General features: G+C 42.6%; 8 protein-coding genes across 8 annotated transcripts; 2 read left to right on the top strand and 6 right to left on the bottom strand.

Annotated features, from left to right (window-relative positions):
* Window positions 1–121: 121 nt before the first annotated feature.
* Window positions 122–1,723, bottom strand: I206_105845 (uncharacterized protein; the record flags this gene model as incomplete). The annotated part of the gene is made up of 6 exons (XM_019156395.1): window positions 122–565; window positions 635–970; window positions 1,076–1,398; window positions 1,447–1,488; window positions 1,556–1,590; window positions 1,659–1,723. The coding sequence occupies 6 exons, from the start codon at window positions 1,721–1,723 to the stop codon at window positions 122–124; spliced, it is 1,245 nt and encodes a 414-aa protein (XP_019010197.1).
* Window positions 1,724–2,217: 494 nt separating this feature from the next.
* On the top strand, window positions 2,218–6,736 carry I206_105844 (uncharacterized protein; the record flags this gene model as incomplete). The annotated part of the gene is made up of 15 exons (XM_019156394.1): window positions 2,218–2,287; window positions 2,352–2,576; window positions 2,655–2,774; window positions 2,838–2,945; window positions 3,007–3,121; window positions 3,174–3,376; window positions 3,440–3,580; window positions 3,638–5,032; window positions 5,103–5,198; window positions 5,253–5,467; window positions 5,549–5,840; window positions 5,897–6,025; window positions 6,084–6,241; window positions 6,332–6,435; window positions 6,502–6,736. The coding sequence occupies 15 exons, from the start codon at window positions 2,218–2,220 to the stop codon at window positions 6,734–6,736; spliced, it is 3,606 nt and encodes a 1,201-aa protein (XP_019010196.1).
* Window positions 6,737–7,391: 655 nt separating this feature from the next.
* I206_105843 (uncharacterized protein) lies at window positions 7,392–7,766 on the bottom strand (the record flags this gene model as incomplete). Its single annotated transcript, XM_019156393.1, has 1 exon — window positions 7,392–7,766. The coding sequence occupies one exon, from the start codon at window positions 7,764–7,766 to the stop codon at window positions 7,392–7,394; it is 375 nt and encodes a 124-aa protein (XP_019010195.1).
* An 879-nt stretch (window positions 7,767–8,645) lies between these two features.
* On the bottom strand, window positions 8,646–9,044 carry I206_105842 (uncharacterized protein; the record flags this gene model as incomplete). Its single annotated transcript, XM_019156392.1, has 1 exon — window positions 8,646–9,044. One exon carries the CDS (start codon window positions 9,042–9,044, stop codon window positions 8,646–8,648), a length of 399 nt encoding a protein of 132 aa, XP_019010194.1.
* Window positions 9,045–9,851: 807 nt separating this feature from the next.
* I206_105841 (uncharacterized protein) lies at window positions 9,852–10,513 on the bottom strand (the record flags this gene model as incomplete). Its single annotated transcript, XM_019156391.1, has 4 exons — window positions 9,852–9,957; window positions 10,062–10,085; window positions 10,195–10,208; window positions 10,256–10,513. The coding sequence occupies 4 exons, from the start codon at window positions 10,511–10,513 to the stop codon at window positions 9,852–9,854; spliced, it is 402 nt and encodes a 133-aa protein (XP_019010193.1).
* A 569-nt stretch (window positions 10,514–11,082) lies between these two features.
* Window positions 11,083–13,374, bottom strand: I206_105840 (uncharacterized protein; the record flags this gene model as incomplete). Its single annotated transcript, XM_019156390.1, has 8 exons — window positions 11,083–11,191; window positions 11,292–11,526; window positions 11,620–11,934; window positions 12,021–12,285; window positions 12,346–12,505; window positions 12,579–12,832; window positions 12,922–13,285; window positions 13,352–13,374. The coding sequence occupies 8 exons, from the start codon at window positions 13,372–13,374 to the stop codon at window positions 11,083–11,085; spliced, it is 1,725 nt and encodes a 574-aa protein (XP_019010192.1).
* A 327-nt stretch (window positions 13,375–13,701) lies between these two features.
* Window positions 13,702–14,232, top strand: I206_105839 (uncharacterized protein; the record flags this gene model as incomplete). Its single annotated transcript, XM_019156389.1, has 2 exons — window positions 13,702–13,925; window positions 14,025–14,232. The coding sequence occupies 2 exons, from the start codon at window positions 13,702–13,704 to the stop codon at window positions 14,230–14,232; spliced, it is 432 nt and encodes a 143-aa protein (XP_019010191.1).
* A 233-nt stretch (window positions 14,233–14,465) lies between these two features.
* I206_105838 (uncharacterized protein) lies at window positions 14,466–19,037 on the bottom strand (the record flags this gene model as incomplete). Its single annotated transcript, XM_019156388.1, has 4 exons — window positions 14,466–14,819; window positions 14,906–16,951; window positions 17,014–17,745; window positions 17,805–19,037. The coding sequence occupies 4 exons, from the start codon at window positions 19,035–19,037 to the stop codon at window positions 14,466–14,468; spliced, it is 4,365 nt and encodes a 1,454-aa protein (XP_019010190.1).
* Between the last annotated feature and the right edge of the window lie 229 nt (window positions 19,038–19,266).

Below are 19,266 nucleotides of genomic sequence, written 5' to 3'. Positions count from 1 at the left end.
AAGGTTAGAAAGTATACAACATTCTAGTATGCGGAAATTATGGCAAATGTGATTATCTGTATGCAATACAGAGGCGGCTGTAGTGTAGAAGTGTGACTGCGTAACAGAAACTGACTGAGGATTAACGACTTTCATCCCCTTCTTGAAATCTACGTTGCGCTTCTTCCCTCAATCTCCTTTCTACTCCATCCTGGATAGGCCACATGAAAACTTCATCGTCCATTCCTCGTCGTAACGCATTCCAAGGTAAGATCCATTTCCATCCTCTGCCAAGTACGATATGCAAATTCTTCTTCAGACCATGATCATACGGCCTTTCATGCGGTAAAGTCTCAACTATTTTGCCTTTTCGTCCCAATTGTCCTTCGGTCAGAGGCAAAGGCACGAAGAAATATCTTTGGTCTGAGAACTTAGCTAGATTGGCTTCTAGTTTTGCAGGGATAGATTGATTTTGTAATTGGAGCCTTCTGATAGCCATCAAAGCTTGATTGTGAGCTGTTGATCTGCCTCTATCGATAGTTAAATTGCCCTTGATAAGCAATGATATGGTTGTGTACGCCAATCCCTATAACCGAGTTTAGTATTCATCAATAATTCTCATGATGATCAATTAACAACAATAAGCAATACTTACTGCACTGATGAGAGCCAGAATTATACCCAAAAGGACCATCAACCCCACATTCAACCTCAATATACTATCTTCATCAATTTTATCTAATTCTTTCCATCCCAGGAATGTTCCTCCAGCATATCGCCCAATGGGACCACCAGCTACGATCCAACTATATCTCCATTCCCACCAGTTCTGCCGTATATACTCGTTTGTCCATGAAAGCGTATATGCTTCTCGACAGCGAGTCCAAAGGGGCTTGTAAAGCGGTAAAGATATTATAGTGACGGTAGGTAGAGTGTATAGGAGTAAAGCTAAAAAAGAACGCATGTATGGAGCTGTCAAGCAATTTGCGAACTAATTTGAGGATTAGCAAGGGGATATCAAAACACTGTGTGAAAGAGATAGTCTTGATCACGAAATCTCGTCCTCGGACGCAGAAAAAGCAAATGTGGGACTTACGATCGGACAATGATGGTCCCAACCACCTCTACATCTTTCACAAGTGTTACAATGTCTAGTCCTAGCTGGTTTCCACCTACCACCACATTCACCTTTGTAGCATCTTTCCACTAACGGCTCGTCATCATCGTGCTCTTCATCATTCGCTAGACGTATTATCTTAGCTTCGGCAGGTGATAAACATTCAAAGATGATTTTCTTGTCCTGTATGAGAAGAGGAGGATCAAGTGGAGGCACGGATTGAACGGATGGTAAGAAGTAGAGTCGCAGAAATGATAGTGTCGTTGGTACAATTAAGAGAGAAGGAAGAATTACGTATAAATCTGAACACCTATTAGCTTGATACGAGCACAAGAATATAGCTGGCTCACAACCTATAATAGGACCGGAAGTGCTGTTCGAGATGAGATTGGCTGTTCGAGGGTGATCAGACCGTCAGTACTCTTTGAAATGTCCATCGTAGAGCGGGACTAGACTTACGCCCTACTTCAAAAGTAGCTATCTTCCATGCGAAGCTGATCAAACCATATCAGATGAGCGATTAATGCCTTGAACCATGTAAGACGAATCAAGACTGACTTACTAGAAATAGCTCAATAAGAGAGGAGGTATCAGCTGTTGAAGAAGCCGAATCACCAAATTGGCCATCGCTACTCCCAGCTTTGATTATAAGCAACAGTGGTGAGTTGCAAACATAAAGTTACTCAAGACCCATCGTTCATATGATATAATTGATTCTGTGCTTTGTTTACGGGGTCTCCACTCTCGACATTATCGCCACATTTTATTGACGCGATCAATAGCTTGTTCAGTCCTCCCATCTTATCTTATTATATGTTGTTACCCCACATCTACTCCGCATACCTCATTCTCCGCCAATCTATAACCTATTATCTTTATGGGTCACGTTTTATAACTTATTATCCCACGTCAAAACATTATCCCAGCCTTGTTCAACCTTCTTTCTTTAACCTTATTGTCGATCCCTCCTCAAGTCTAACCTGGATCCCCTTGTCACACACTGCTTTCCGCATATATATACCTAATTTTCTACAGTAGCCAAAACAACTGTCCGCTTTGTCCATATTGATAACAATTCTTATCATTTCCCTTTATTTAGTGATCACATCATCTACATCAAGATGAGCGTACCAGCTCCTGTGGTGAATCGCCAACCATCAGTCGAGGTCAAGTCCTCATCATCAAGCACTAGTGCGTTTAATCGTGTCTGACAAAAGTTTGTCGTGTGTGCTTGAGCTGACGAAAGATTATATAGAAATTCCCCCAAGCGCTTCATCTTCAACACTCCTTTCACAGTCGTCCGGAGCATCAGCCAATGCCTTGTATAATTTCAGACTCCTTTCGGCCCTTCGATCAGACAATCCTTCAGAAGTCCAACCATTTCTTGATGAGCTGAGACCATCAACGAAATCGGCGGATGGTATGGAAGATCTGGATAAGGTGGGAAGATTAGTCGGCATGGCTGTCAGAGTAGCATCAGGTCAGTCATTGTCATGTTTGACATTCTCATAGATCACTTCAGATCTGCGTGTCAAGTGAAGCTGATTCGCAATTGTAGCCCCGACTATTCAACTGATATTGCAATCACCTGCTGTACCGAACCCTAATTTACCGATCAGTGCCGGATCTCAGACTACCCCGTTACATGTGGCAAGTGAGATAGGCAGAGGTGAAATTGGTATGTAACATACTACTATCATAAACTTAGGCGTGGAGCTCATCGTGCTCCAATACTTTCCAGTCGAACTGCTCTTGAGTGACCCGAGGATCAACGATACTATCCGTGATGAACAAGGTAGAACAGCTTTAGAATGCGCGACTCACTCCGAGATCTCTCACCTCATCGAAGGTCAGTCGACCTATAAGTCCCGCTCAAGAGCCCTCACGCTGACTGAGCATTATTGTAACAGAGTCTCGAGGGCAATTGCAACTGAAATATCTGGCGAGATTAGCCGGATACATATCTAGTCCCTTGAGCTCGGTGGAGGAAAGCTTACACATGATTGAATTCTTGGAAGGACCGAGGTGAGTCAAATCTTGCGAACCACAAACGCATACCTGCTGACATGCATCGTAGGACGGGTATTCTCAATCTGAGTCAGCTGGACGAACGAAGTGGTACATCCCTTCTGCACGAAGCGGCTCGGCGAAGAGATTTGCGATTAGTTGAATTGGCTGTGAAACGAGGCGCTGACGTATTTGTGAGGGACAAGCGAGGAAGAAGAGTACTGGATGGTGAAAAGAATGTGGACGAGAGGATCAAAGTTTTTTTGCGACAATGTGCGTATCAACGGCTTCCTGTTCCATTTTATGAGATCATACAATTGACTGTTATCTTTTTAGTCAATAATCAAGATAGCCTAGTCCAAGGCAAAAGTGACGGTAGACCACCTGATCTTAGAGGTTTCTTGAGCAAGTGGGTCAATTATCGAAGTGGATGGCGGACAAGGTGGTTTGTCCTGGAAAATGGTGTTTTGAGCTATTGTAAGTCAAGGATTTTTCTTGGTCGTCAGCAAATGCTGACTGCAGGTCTGCCATCAGACCGCAACCGGGAGGACGAGCAAATCGCGTGCCGAGGCTCTATCGCGATGGCTGTTGCCACATTGCACCCGTCCACCGACGGCTCGAGGTTCGAAGTTCACTCCAAAGTTTCTGCGTCGGTGCCCAAATTTATCGTGAAGTCAGCTCATCGAGCTGAAATTGCCAGATGGGTTCAATCGATCCGGCTCAATATTGAGTATCACCAGAAGAAGGGTAACACTGATGGTCAGCCAAAGCGAAGTATGAGTATGAACCAAGACAGGACACCCGTTCCCTCTTTACCTCCGGCCGATTCCTTCCTCAGCCCGAAATTACAAAGAACAACTACTGGACTGAGCGGACTTGGAGTCTCAGCGCCAAGTATGCGAGGCAGTCAGAGAGACCTCTCCGCTTCAAGGACAGCTCTGACTGAAGACGATGCCACTGAAATCATGTCCGTCTTCGACAACGCCGATGGCAACAGCCTGATAGGCAGCAGCGAACGGCATTCGGGCATACCCCACGAGACGAGCTACGACCTTAGCGTTCTCAACATCAAAGCTCAACTGGATATGACTAGCCAGTTAATCGATTCGATCGTGACTCCTCCAGCATCTGAGAACGCTTCACCGGTACGGGGTGGCACAGAAATCACCAGATCGTCATCCCGTCAACAAGCAGTTAAGGAAGCCTTGAAACAGTCCCTTTCCACTTTGAGCAATATGATCAGTCAGAACAACATCATGGCTCAGAATAGGGAGAAATACTTGCTCAATAGAGTACAACGAGAGGTAGAAGCTAGACACTTATGGGAAGAGAATATGTTGACTGTTGCTCAGCAACAAGCTGAGGCCGACAAGCAATTGACCGAAGCAGCCAAGGATAACGAGAAAAAGCGTAGAGCCCTCAAACAAGCTAAAGAGGTTTTAGCGAATTTAGCTGGATCCGGAGGAGGGGATTTGCCCTCCTTACCCACCTCTCCGGGTCTACCTGCTCAACGATCGGCAGTGATAGATCAAACTATGTTAAACAAGGCTACAGCGTCATTACCCAAAACTCCGACTAAACCTTCTTTGACTCCTCGACCGTCAGTTCCGAACATTCAAGCAGCTCACGATGCTATAGTCGCTGCCGAAGGACCCTCCGACGACGAAGAAGATGATGATGACGAGTTCTTCGACGCGATTGAAACCGGTACTATCCCCAACTTGAAGCTATATGACAGTATAGCACGCCCTGACAAAGAACGACCTGGCACGCCTACCGCATTGGAAAAACAGCCCTTCAATCTCGATATTCAAAAACCGCCCACAAAGGGCACAATTACGGAATACTTGGCCAGAAAAAGTCTCGAGCCATATCTTCATGTCAGAAACAGATTACCAATTGATGACGATAAGAGACCTTCCGTCAGCTGTAAGTCGCATCTTTCTCATGTCAGCCGGTCGACCAGGCTACGCTGATACATCTATGTAACTATAAACAGTGTGGAGTATCTTGAAATCATCAGTCGGAAAGGATTTGACGAAGATCTCTTTCCCTGTAAGCTTCAACGAATGCACGTCGATGCTCCAACGAATGGGTAAGCTTCCTGAGCTTTATTCTAGAGAGCAAGCTTACGATCTGGATTGCCTAGCCGAAGATATGGAGTACGATGCTTGTCTGACCGTCGCTGCTTCCGAGCAAGACTCTCTTAAGCGAATCGCTTTCGTCGGTGCTTTCGCCATGTCAAATTACTCCTCCACAATAGGTCGGATTGCCAAACCGTTCAACCCGCTCTTATCGCAATCTTTCGAATATGCTATACCCAACAGGTACAGGTATATTTCAGAGCAAGTCTCGCATCACCCTGTATGTTTTCCTATCTGTTTCTCAGTTCTGAGGGACCATTTTGTACTATTCAGGGCTGACCTGTCAATGTGTATCATCCAGCCAATTTCGGCTTGCTACTCCGAAGCGCCGACTTGGAAATACTTTGGTGAAGTTGATGCTCAAAACAAGTTCCAAGGAAGATCTTTCGAAATTCGTCCGACCGGTGTAGCTCACTGTGAATTAATGGTACCTCGCTCGTGGGTCAATGCAAACTCGGATTACCCTGATGCTGGACCAGAGTATGGCGATGGGCTGGTAGTCGAGCATTACTCATGGAAAAAGGTCACAACCAACGTATCGAACTTCATTATGGGTAACCCACTGATCGATCACTATGGTGACCTCGTCGTTAGTAAGTGGATACTAGAATTAGCGTTGATTGTACCGCCCAGCTGATCAAAATACCAGCTAATCATCGGACGGGTGAGACTTGTACTTTGACTTTCAAGCCTAGAGGATGGAGAGGTAAAGATGCGTTCGAGATCAAGGGGAATGTAGTTGATTCCAATGGAAGGACAGCATGGGACATCGCAGGAAGTGAGTTCAGCTTCCCATGGCGAGCAACGGGTGAAGCTGATTGCAATCACGTCATCAGGATGGGATACCCAGCTTATTGCCAGACAACACGGTACATCTGCTCCGCTGGAAGTGGATACCACTTTCTCCCCTACACAAAAAGAGTATCTCTTGTTGTGGAGAAATAGCGAGAAACCTAAAGCGCCTTTCAATTTGACTCCATTCGCTGTCACTCTGGTACGTTGCGCCGGCGCGACCAACTCTCATTGCCATGATGGTTCGCGTAGAATTCTTGTTCGCTGACGTAACACATTAATGGGCTTGCAGAATGACATTCCAGGCGACTTAAAGAAATACCTCGCTCCTACCGATTGTCGTCTTAGAACAGATCAAAGGGCTTTTGAAAATGCAGAATATGATAGAGCACAAGAGTGAGTCATATTTTACGTCTATATCGCATGGTAATTCCTGACGATAGATTGGGTTACTATCAAAAGGTTGAAGACATTGAACGAAGAGAAACAACGATTGACTCGTAAACTACGTGCAGAAGGTAAACTACCGCCTCACGAAGCTAGGTGGTTTGAACCTACCGTAGATTCAGACTCGGGCGAGAGATTATGGATACCCAGACGGGCAGACGATGGGGAAGTCAAGTTCTGGCACGAGAGGGAGAAAGCTGATTGGGATAGTGTCGGAGTTGATCATATCTTTGCTGAAGACGAACGATAATCTTCGCATTGGGAGTAATAGTGACTACTTTTCTATAGATTAGTGCAATATCTATGATGAATACAGCTATCAATCTTCCGGAAAGGTTCGCCTGTTAAACTGAAGACAGCACAATTTGCGGCATTATGTGTATCTGTTGAGACAAGAGATGCAGGGTTATATGAACAAGTGCTTCATTTTATCATTCCAGGTCCCCTAAATTGCCTTCAGAAGCGAGATTTACAAATTCTAGACAGATTACAACTTATCCCTGAGATTGTATGGTAATATACACATGCTATGATCGTTTGAGTTGCGTCGAGCCTCTGTGTAAGACCAAATCACGATACAGAATTTACCAAGTCCCGTTTGAGATCAGGTTCACAATTTAAGTGACATACAGTGTTATTTGATGACAGAGAATGTAGAACCGTATATACATATAAAGTATATACATATACTGTACATATCGAGTATATACATATATATCAAGTATATACACAGATCAAGCCCAGAAAATGAGTAAATTTGTCTTCTCGTCCATGGCGTACCAAGGCCCAAGCCAGCTTGCTATGACAAATTCAGAAATATATGACACGCAGGAACCGAAACTGGCAGCCCATCGAAATCCAGAATAAACAAATATAGCAACTATACCTTAATTTAACCTAAAACTTTAGTTATCGTCAACAGCTGATTGTTGACGAAAGAAAATGAGACCTGAAATGGTCCCTGGAGTGGTAGACAAAGCATCGACGCTCTTTTTGAAGTCATAATCGACCTCATAATTTGGAAGAGCGGAATCTAGAACCTGTTGTGATGGACTCAAGCTATAAAGGTCGTTGCCATTTTTGTCACGGGCGACTAGCCAAGATCTGTTACTTAGGGTATCGTTGAGTTTTTCCGTGTTCTTCTGTACGATTTTTGGATCTTTAGAGTCTTCAGAAAGAGGAATACAAAGTGCTGAATCAATAGTGAATGATCTTTTGTCTGGATCCGCGTCTGGATCCGCGTCTGGATCCGCGTCTGGATCCGCGTGACCTCTGGCCATAACGTTCTTAAAGCCATTCCAAGGCCAAAGAGGAAGCGACTCTCCAATACTTTGGCTGGTGGATTCTGAGTGGATGCCGAAGTGGATAGTCCCACTGACACAGGCTGGATCTTTTTCATGCTCGGCGACACTGACGATTTGGCTGTGTAAACCATCATCACAAGCGATAAAGAGTCTATTGTTACGATAGATATAGTTCGGATCGCTACCTGACCTGTTAACATCTGTACTGACGGTTTTATTTGTGATACATCTGGATATCATGAGAGTCGTTCGCACTGTATAGTGCGACCAGGATGTCCTTTGTTCCCGTTACACAATTATGCGATGTCACAAAGGAGTAGCCACTTTCAATCAACTACAGGGTCTTCAAACTATTGAGTGCGCAGTGATCAATGAAATATTCGAATGTTGATTTGGTGCACTGCCATTCTTCTATGGCGCTTGGCTTTGAGGGATCGTACGATAGCGTGTTTAGCAATCAAAATCTGATCTCAAGGTGTTATTACGGTGCCAGTCTAATGGTGGAGTTTGACTAGGTCGGTCAAGCGATACAGGCTACATGCGTTGTATATAAAATGTGAATACGAAGACTGTATATTTACAAGACTGTATATTGGTTCATTACTCTTAGATCCAAGTAGAATCCAAATGTGGTTACGAAATGTTGGTAGGTCAACTACGAGACGAGCTTTAAAGGATATATCATACATGTATTAGGGCTATGACTCGAGAAAGGGAGTAGTATGAATTGTACATATACATGTATGAGTTTTAGTCATACTTCATTTGATTCACGACATATGAGCACGGTGCTAGCGTATTATGGATCTCGTACTGGGACTCGATCAGAGGACCTAAAGCTACTTAATCGTCCCCCTAGTAATTGAAATCCACATAGACATTCCCAGTCACAGTACCTTCAGCCTTCTTATCATTGGCGAATTCAACGAATTGCTTGTGCATCTGTTCGTCGCAATTGAAGAATCCATGCACTTTGTCGGTCGTGAGAGTTAATCCACAGGTTCTGGTATCGTCGAAAGACGCGCAAAACTTTTTACCGAGCATATATCCCGACAATCGTTTTCCGTAGCCTTCTTCTTCTCTAGTACGGATGCTGATGGATTTCGCAGTAAAGGTGAGGACTCTCTCGTCGCGCTTCTCGTCTTGTTCGAATTCCACCTCTGCCATATCTGAGCAAACAATTGAGATGCAAGCAGAGCGTTTGGTAGCCTTGTTGGCGGCGGGGCTGGAGGAGCTAGTTGTGAGCTCTGCCATTTTGTGTAGAAATGTTGTTGTCTTATCTAATGGTTGTGAAAAGGTAGAACAGGACGATAGATGAGGGGCATTCCAAACGCTTATATACTGTATCTTTTGGGTACGAAATGTTGAACTGTTTGCCACTTCATGCCAATTCATAGTCTTCTTAAGAGGCGAAGACAGGTGGAGGCAGAATGAAAGGATGGCTTGGCTCCGAGCTTACCTTTTAAGACGTATGATATCATGAGAGACATTGAGTACGCTCGGGTGGGTCTTGTTATAAGCATCCTTTTGAAATTCCCGAGCATTCTCCAGTCTGAACTCAAGCAATCACTGCACTCGCTTAGTGTCAAGAAAGGATGTGCGACCTAGGCTTTCATCTGACGTTATGAATGATCTTATCAAAGTCTCGGAGACCGTCGGCCGGCTCTTGGCTTAAGTCTCCTTTCGATCTCCTGAGGACTTCTCAAGCATGAATCCAAACTAATACTTCCGGTGGTCCTTCTTTATGCTTGAAGGATATCCTTTCTCCTAAACATTTTTCAAAGGTAAGAAGATTCGGGGATAAACATTCATCAGAGAGATAGTTATATACTCAATCCAGATAATTCTGGGCAAACGAAAGGGGATGACTTGCACAAGATGAGTGCACACTGGACTCAATGTCGCGGGCTGACTTGATAATCTGTTTCCCAAGCAACATACCTTACATCATCACTATGACCATTGTACAACGTGTCATCATATAATATCTAATCACCGTGATTGAGCTTTTTTTCCGTCTGCTGTAAATTCAGCGCAGTAACCTTTCCTAATCATTGGAAATTAGCAAGTAGATGGCTCATTATCGCCTTCAATTAAAGGTAATTTCGGTCCGTAAGCTCTTTGTTCAGGTAATGGTAAACCTTCACCATCCCAAACGATGAATCGGCTATTTTATAAGGACACATCAGCTCATCCTATCTATGCTTCTGTCATGGAAGTCTTGTAACTATGAGGTGAGATCATAAGCATGAGAGAATCCGAGTGACTCACGAGGTTGAATCAGGGCTCCAACATCTAGCAGGTGCGAAATAAAAATCATAATGATCATAGGGTTCATTTTAATATACGAAATTCAACTTTTATCCAAAACGAGTAAATTAGCTTTCAAATTCCCGATACTTACACTTTGAAAGTATTCTGAACCATTTAAAATTGATCTCAATATAAAATTAATTTATACTTACCAATAAATCATCACCTTTATTATAATCTTCAATCCAAGCTACAGAATATTTACCCGAATTACTTCCTATCCAACTCATTGAAATGCTTTCCCCGCCTACGAATTGATTAGGCCAAGTTGAATTGAATTGTACATTCGCTTGGCGTTTTATGAGATTTTCGGAATTCGAATGTGATACAATATTAAATTTGGAAGAAGGAGCTGCAATTGTTGAACTTAGTAAGAAGAGATAAGAAAGAGTAAGTAAGAATAATAGCATTTTGATGATCGTTTATGTACTTTTCCTTGAGTTCAGTGTCAAGTCAAGTGAGAAGGATTGTTATGGAGAAATTGTGTGTCGGTCGACAGAATCGTTCATTATATATATACAATAAGTGACTCCACAATACCTATTCAGGATATCACTTTCCTCAGAAACACGACCGAAAGGCGATGTTAAAAAATTAGTGTGTATTGGTCTTGAGCTACTGGTAATGCGGACACACAACCCGGACCTTTCATGTTCAATCAACGGACAGTGGACAGGATACAGTGAACTGTAAGTTGTGTTTCTCCAGAGCAAGCACAGCCTTGTAAGGTTTATTCAAGCAGTTCGACTTGTAATCCGCTCCTCTCCAATTGATAATCAGCTGATCAAGATTGAGGTACCTCATTGCTATCGGCTTAATCCGAAAGATTTGATCCGCAAGAGCGCAACTCAGGTCCCAATGATCTGCAACATTTCTACAAAATTTATGAGGTCAATAGCAAAAGCACAATCCAATATTACACGATACATAATTACGATTATACCCAAAAAGTGAAATAACTTCAGAAGATAGAAACAATTTATGCATTTCCCGATCCCCATAATTGAATCCTACCGCTTGTGTTTCCGCCTACTACGTGATCTACTATATTAGGATGAGAAGCAGTAACAGCAGGTACAGCTGTAACACTGAGAGGTATCGTTTATGATCAGCTTCAATTTCTCATATTCACTCGTAATAAGGCAGGTCACGGAAGAAATAGACTATAAAGTGGTGATCCGCACTTACACTTCATTCCATAATTGACAAATCTTTTCTCCGCTAGCCGCGACTACATCAAGACTTCTTTTCATATTTCCAACAGTGAAATGAGGCATATAGTCCATATTCAGAGACCATTGTGCACGCAAGATTGTTAACCATCTACCGGTTTGACAATTATGCTGTATTTGTTTAGATGGCGTGAAATGTGAAGGTGGTAATGGTTGAGGTAAGAGTAAAGAAGAAGGATTTAGATTCCATACTGTAGCAGATCGAAAGATTTAGCCTCGGTACTTATGATACGTCTTCGTTAAGACGTGTAACAGAGAAGGGATAGGTAACGAGGATCACTAACCCCTCAATCTATCATCATAACTGGTAGTCAAAACCCTTCGTCCCCAAGGATCCCAATAAGCTGAACTACAACTTTTACCATGTTGCCAACTTCCTCTTAGCAATCCTGCACCTTTCTTCGATGTCATGTATTTTGCAACTTCCTCATATTCCGTCTCGCCCGTTAAATGAGTATCCGGATCATCTCCGTTTGCTTCTGATTTCAGCGGAACTGACTCAGGTTTGTTTGACTGCGGTACAGATGAAAGAGATCGGACATCCCACAGACGCAAATGTTGGTCATTTCCCGCTGTTATAACTAGATGAGGCATGAGGGCTACGATCGAAGGACATGACGGAGATCAGCCAAATCGAAAACATCATTCAACACCGGAAATGATGATGTTACGGACAAATACTCACGATTTACACTCAATCCACCCAATTTAGCAGCCCTTCCTTCTTCTTGTACAATCCACCTTCTTCTTTCTCGTCCACGCTTATCTTCTCTAAAATCACAATGCGTCATACCTCCATTCCTATCTGCAATCCAAGCTTCCTGACCATTCGGTAAAAGATCAAAATGAGTGACTAGCATATTATCATCTGTAAATGCGAAAAGTTCTGTAGATTTCAAAGTTGAGAATGATAAATGCCGAAGAGAGCAATCATAAGATGATGTAAAAAGCTAAACGTGTGGATCAATAATTTAACCTTGCATCTCTAACTAAGTGAAACATGAACTCACTCCTGATCCATTAACAGGATCAACTTTCATAGCAGTTATAGCACTTCTAGCATGTGCTTGTATTCTCCAAACTCTACCTTCATATTGTTCTCCTTCTTCAATTCCATTTGTATCATCTTCAGACTTCACTTTTTCTTCTGGAGAACCGAGAGCGTCCCATCTAAATGTGAAGAGATCAATTTATGCTTTGATGAAGAAAGGTCTCAATAAGAAAGGTGAAAAGGAAAACTTACATTCCAAGTTGTCCAGATTTATCACCTACCAAAACTAACGTTTTCGTCTTTTCAGGATGAATAACCATACTAAAAACTCTGTCATTTGTAACTTTCGCATTTGCTTTAAGTTCCATATTTTTAAAAGCAGATTTTAGTCGAAGTATTTCAGAAGGTATACTATCTGAATCTGAATATGATTCTTTTGCTGAATCTTCATTTGTAGGATATTTTCGAGGATTATCTAATTTCGAAATAGATGATAAATATCTTTCCTGCAGAAAAATAGAAAACAAAACAATTAAAGTGAATAAATAATTCAGCTCTTGTACTTAATATGATGAAATTGGAAAAAATAACTTACTAAACTTTCTCCTTCTCCTTCTTTCGGATCTTCAATCATTTCACTAATTTTCATTATTTTTTCTCTTTCTTTTCTACTTAAAACTTTTAAAACTTGACGTTCTTTTTCTTCCTCTTCTAATTTAACTTTTAAAATTTCACTATCAACTTCTAATCCTGCTAATCTACCTGATCTTCTACGTGGACCTTCATCTTGAATAATATTTGAAGAAATTGTTTTACGTTTTTTATTATTTGAAGAATTAGAAACTTTTGAAGGAGTTTGAAGTTTTGATCCTGGAATTTTTGATGAACCTGTTGGATCTAATCCTAAAGAATCAAGTAAAAGTCGATTTTGAGCTATTGTTTTTTGTCTTTCAAGTTCACTATTTAATCATCACTGCATTAGTTTATTTTGTAAGAGACAAAAAGTGTAGTATGTCTAGACTTACTAATCATTATCCTCGTCGTCCATTTTGAATTTCCGTTCCTTTTAATTCAGTTTGTTAGTTGGAGTGAATTATTCGATATTCGTAAAGCTGAATGACTTTTCAATAATAATATTACTCGATGATATATATCTTTGATTTTGATCGATCGATTAATCATTTTACGCGTTTGAACTGGGGTGAGTATTAGTAACCCTGAATATCTAATCTCATACATTTAATATCATAACGCGTCCAACCTAGGTGATATTCATAAAATCACCAAATCTTTCTTTATCATCTTAACGACAATCAATTCACTAAAACGTTTCTGTCATATAACCAACTACTCATCAAAATACCTACACTAATCAATGATAGCTGGAATAGGTATAGATATATTATCTTTAAATAGATTTCGAAATTTATTAATTAAAAGAGATCCTTATAAAATTGCAAAAAGAATATGTACTTCTAATGAATTTGATTTATTTAAGAAATTAGACATTGTTTCAGAAAGGAATGGGAATGGGAATGAAAATTCAATTGAAAATAAAGATGAATTAATAGAAAAACAATTAAAGTTTTTATCATCTCGGTAAGTTCCAAAAAAAAACAAAATAATAAAAAAAAACAAATAATTTCATACCATTTTTTTCAAAAATAACTGAATAAATGAATAAATAAATTTCAATAGTTGGACATTAAAAGAAGCATCATATAAATCATTATCTAATCATTTATTGAAAATAAATTGGAAAGATTTAGAAATCAATAAAAATAAAAATGGTTCTTTAAATTTATATCCAATTCAAAAAGATCATAGAGATAAATTTAATTTAATTGCTAGTTTAAGTCATGATGCTGGATTAATTGTTGGAGTTGTAATTGCTCAATTTAAATAAACAACGATCAATTCGCAAAAAAGATCAAGAATTGAAAGAACGTTCATCAACTTGACTTTAAATGTAATTTTAAACTTTATTGTACATTCCCATCATATCGATACCAAGCATTTCACATATATCTTATAACAAGTTATACAAAATTCAGTCGCATATGCTATATTATGTGATTGTTGTTATACATCGGTCCCACACACGCCACAATTATGCAGAATATATGTAAAGCATTGCAACTATTGTCGTCTATTTCCCATGTTATTGCCCAAATTCAACCTTCCAAGCATTCCCATCATCCCTTGTTTTTCTCCCTTGCGTTGCGCTCGATTCTGTGTTCTTTCAGTTCTCGATTCAAAGCCAAGACCTAGTACATTTCGTGAAGTAGGTTGAACCCGCTTAGTAATTCGTAAATTACGCTTCAAGGTCTGAGTACGTTCCGGCCTAACTGGCTGCTGTCGGTATTGTTGTTGACGAGTTTGATAGGATTGAACGACGGTTTGTTGGTATGATTGTTTAGTACCAGTGAAAGGTAATCTATCTTTCCATAATGTGGGTTGATATTTTCGTACTTGTGCCTCGGAATCGGGAAACTATATAACAAACCCTTAAAGTCAATCACATTTACTCGCACATCATACCTTGGCACTGAAAAGATTACGGAAGAGACTTGACTCACTTGACCCCTTTGTCTACCTCTTCCAAATCTCCCGACCCATTCTCCTACTAAAGTACCCGATCTTCCTTGTCTATTTGCACCACCCAGATCAATCGGTCTGTCTCTTTGATCAACATTAGCAAATATCTCTCTTCTTAGTCCTAATGCTTTCGCATCCCTTTTCAACGATCTTTGTCTCCTCCTTTCTTCTTTTTCCTTTTGACGTTGTATATCTTGATCCAATCTGTCTTGTCTAGTTGTTTCTTCTCTTCTATCTTCCTTTCGTATGTTTCTATCCGCACCAAATCTAGCACCTTCCATTCTTTCCCTTTTATCATCTGTTGTTCTCCTTCCAAAGATATTCCTGTTCTTATTGTTCTTCGGTAAAACTGGGACAGGTGACGATAAATCCCTTCTTCTTCTTATTGGTGGTGATCGATAAATGGCCTCTTCAGTTTGACGTCTATACATGAATTTCTCCCAAACACTAGGTTCTCTTCTTGACCTAGATCTGCCATAATCAGGCGGATATCCACCTTGTACATTGTAAAGGGTAGTTCTAGGTGCACTAAAAGCGTTATTACCTTGACCTGGATAAGTTGTACCTGCTAAAGTAGGTCTTTGACCTTGTTGAGGTAAGATTGTAGGTCGAACTTGATTTTGATAAGGAGTTGGTATCATCGTTGGAGGTTTTCCACCTGGAGCTACACCTCTTGCCCAATTACGTACTGTAATACTATCTTCAGGACGCAATTCATCGACTTGCTGTTGTTGAGGGGATTTCCCGAAGATCTTTTGCCAGAATGATGGACCTTGCTTAGGTTCTTGCACGTTCCAGTACGTTTGGTTATGTTGCGGTAATCCATTCATACCTATTGCTGGAGGTTGAGAGTAAGCCCGGAGCGGTTGAGGTGATTCAGCATCTGAAGGTGGATCTACACTTTCTCTTGATGGCGATTCTACGATGTTGTTTTGAGGCGGTGGTTGATTCCGAGCTTGAGTTATCGATTGAGCGATCCTGTAAGGACCACCCAAATTAGTAACCCATGCACCGGGCTGACGGTAAGCCATAGGCGGCGAATACATGTTGTACACCTGAGGCATTGCTGCGTATGCAGGTAGAGTGGCGCCTGAGTAGTACGGGTCATAATAGGGGTTATGTTGGTGGGATTGTTCAGATCCAGTAGGTGACTTCGGATGATCCCTTTTCATAGGAGGAGGAGACAGATCGGGACAGTGATCCTCTGGTATAGGATGAATATTCGGTGACGGCGGGGTAGTAGATCGACTTCGTACTTGAGGCTGCGGTGGAGGTTCAGAAGGAGGATGATACTGTGAAATCTTTGATCTAGTAGATTGATCTCGCGGCTGCTTGTTCATCATCTTACTCATCAAACTGGATGTCTTAGGAGGTAGTGGCGGAGGTCTATCTTCAATCTCTGCAACGACACTTAGCCTTTCAGGTGCTATTCGAGGCGAAGATCTTGCTGACCTGTGACCATCCCGAAACCACTTCAGAGTCACTCTCAGCCTACCGCGAGACCCAGATGGAACTTCAAATGATACGTGATCATCATCAGACCGTAAAGAGTGAGATATTTGCCCAGGCGAGAAATGTATATGAGGATGAGTATCTGTTTCTAGCGCTTGATGGGTTAAAGACCTCTGCTCGGTAAGTGCATCCGTTGGATTACTCGATGTTGGACTAGGGGCCAAGATCTCGATTGCTGAGGCAGGAATAGGATGAGAAGGCAGGATCGAAGAGGTGACCGGTGGCGGCGGACGAGCGGTTGGTGAAGCTAAGCTTGGTACTGGCGCCGATGGCAGATTCCTGGGAGTTGAGTGCGCTGTTGACAAAATAGTAGAAGGAGGAAGAGGGATCGCTGCAGCACTGGCACTGGGAGTTGGAGGCGGTTTCGACTTGTTTGATTTATTGGATTGATTGGACTTTGATTTGGTTGAAGGTTGGGCCATATGATTCGATGCTGTCGCGGTCGTATCGATAGACTGCGGAGGGATGTACTGGACAGTCGAGAATGCGACTTCGTGCGCGGTCGTTCGGGGGGCCTGCAGCAAAATGTCAGCGTGTCAGCCTAATCGGAGATGGAATGTTTATCTTTGGAACCCACCTCTGCAATGACCTGCTCGGGACTGGAGAAGAAAGTACCTCCGCTCGGCGGTAATGGGTATGTTGCAGGTTCGAAATGAGCCGTTAAATCTCCTACTGACGGATCTCTCTGTCGCCTACTGAGGGCTATAGCCTGATTCAAGCCATCGAAAGATTGCTGGGGAGTGAGTGCAGGACGGAGTGGTTTTTGTGATCTGTGCGATGGAGCTGCGGGGATTTGGGACGCCTCGGTTGAAGGATTGGCAAGTACAGTAGGAGGCAAAGGAATATGGCGAGGTGACGCATGACCGACTGAGTCTTCAGCTGCCGGCTTGAGCGTGATGACCGCTGAATGATGACCACGTGATCCGCTTGTAGAAGGCGAAAACGGTATTTGACTGGATTGGATGTTTGTAGCTTCAGTGGGAGGATCTCTCGCAGCTGGCCCTGGCGAGCCAAGAGCTGTTTTGACAGATACAGGAATTTTGATTGTATCGGCATGGATCGCTTGACTAGTAACTAACAACGGCAATGGTTGACGAGAAGCTTTGATTATCGTTGCTTGCGAACCAGCGGATTGCGTGTTCTGCATCGAGACATGACGGTGTGAGCCAGCAGGCTGCACCACTGTCACTTGAGATGAAACATGTGTAGATGGAGGTAAAGGCTGTTTTGCCGCTTGTACGATCGTAGCGTCTGAAGGTGTTTTTGACCTGCCTGGTAAATAACCAGGTACGGGAAGATGATAAGAGCCCTAAAATTGTAAAGTCTGTCAGCGCCAAAATACCTTGCATCATCACAGAGACAACTCACCTCATAGTGATGTTCCCTGCGATCCGTTTCCGGCCTTTGAGTCGTTCTGGCAATACTATGCGTAGTATTACTTCTAGCTAGATCAGCTTTCTCCACTCCCGCTACACTTGAAGAGCGCTCGCTATTAGGGGTAGGCAATGTCGTGCCACTTCCGGCAGATCGTTGACTTCCCTTAGTCCTACTTTCACTTCTATTCTTCCCAAGCAAAGAATCCAATCTACCAGTAGTGAAGTGGGAACTTGAATCTATTTTGGTAGGTCCTCCTTCCGTCTCAGCCAGCATATCGAGAGGTAAATTCAAGGCGGAGCTGATATAGGCTTCCCTTTCTGCATACTTGGCTGTAGGAGTAGGTGAAGGAACGATCTCCTCGCTTGGTGAACGTGACGGTCTCGTAGAAGACGGATGAGATGTCTCTCTCGGCTTGAGAGGGTGCCCAGCTGTATTGGCCTCGCCAGGAGGCCGGGCGAGGAGGGGTGCAGGAGGTGGTCGCGCGGGTTTGACACTCGAACGGAGCTTTTCAGATGGTCGGGGACTCTGTGAGGGAGGAGGTCGAGGATCTGTTGGTTGATTAGACCGCGAATTCTGAGGGTTAGTCAAGCGAGAAGTTTTCACCGGCAATTTGCTTGATGGCGGCTGAATTTCGATGGGTGGACCTTTCATGGATTCTACAATAGCGGCTGGAGCGACATTGTGGGAACTAACCGGTTTTTGAGAAAGCGGCGGACGTGTAACGGTGTGATTGGAGGGAGATTTGGAAGATGGTGTTTCTGATCCACCTAGAGTCTCTACTCTAGCTTGTAAATTGGATCGTGATTGGACTTTCTTAATCGATGTAAGTCGGGATTGAGGTAGGTGGGACATATTTCCAGCTTGATGATCAAGACCGCTTCTTGCCCTAGCAGCATCCATGAAATTCTTCATGATCGTTGAAGGCACGGTATCGGTATCCGATTCTTTACAACTATGATCAAACGATCTTACTCCTACACTCTGACCTGGTGGATTTGAAAAAGCTTGTCCAGCTTGTGTTTTGTTGGGGATATCCTGTCTCCATTTCTTAAAGTCCGCATATCGTCTATGCCAAGCTTCTATATCCTCCGGTGACATCTCCTCATACATACTTCCCTCGGAATACTTCTTTGGAGTTGGATTTTGAATAGGTACATTCTGTGCGATGGGCAAAGGGACTGGAGCTGGGGCTGGTGCTGGTGGAATTGTGCGGGGTGAGCTCATACTCGATTGAAAGGCCTAGCCAGGAACGAGTGAGCGAGTTAATAGATATAATAATGAAAGAAAAGAAGGAAATATGGATCTGTTTGAGAAACATTAGCGGCAATGATATATGTGTGATTTACGAATTTGCCAACGTCGCCATAGACAAGACAAATCGCCAAAAATCGTGCTCACGGCGTGAAGATGTCGTCCAAGCCTCGTGGAGTAGGACTTTTGACTGCTTCATCCG

Source organism: Kwoniella pini, chromosome 8 (genome assembly GCF_000512605.2).
Source record: "Kwoniella pini CBS 10737 chromosome 8, complete sequence".
Lineage (NCBI taxonomy): Eukaryota > Fungi > Basidiomycota > Tremellomycetes > Tremellales > Cryptococcaceae > Kwoniella > Kwoniella pini.
Note: the sequence above shows the minus strand (reverse complement) of the source record. Positions and strands in the feature narration are given on the sequence as shown.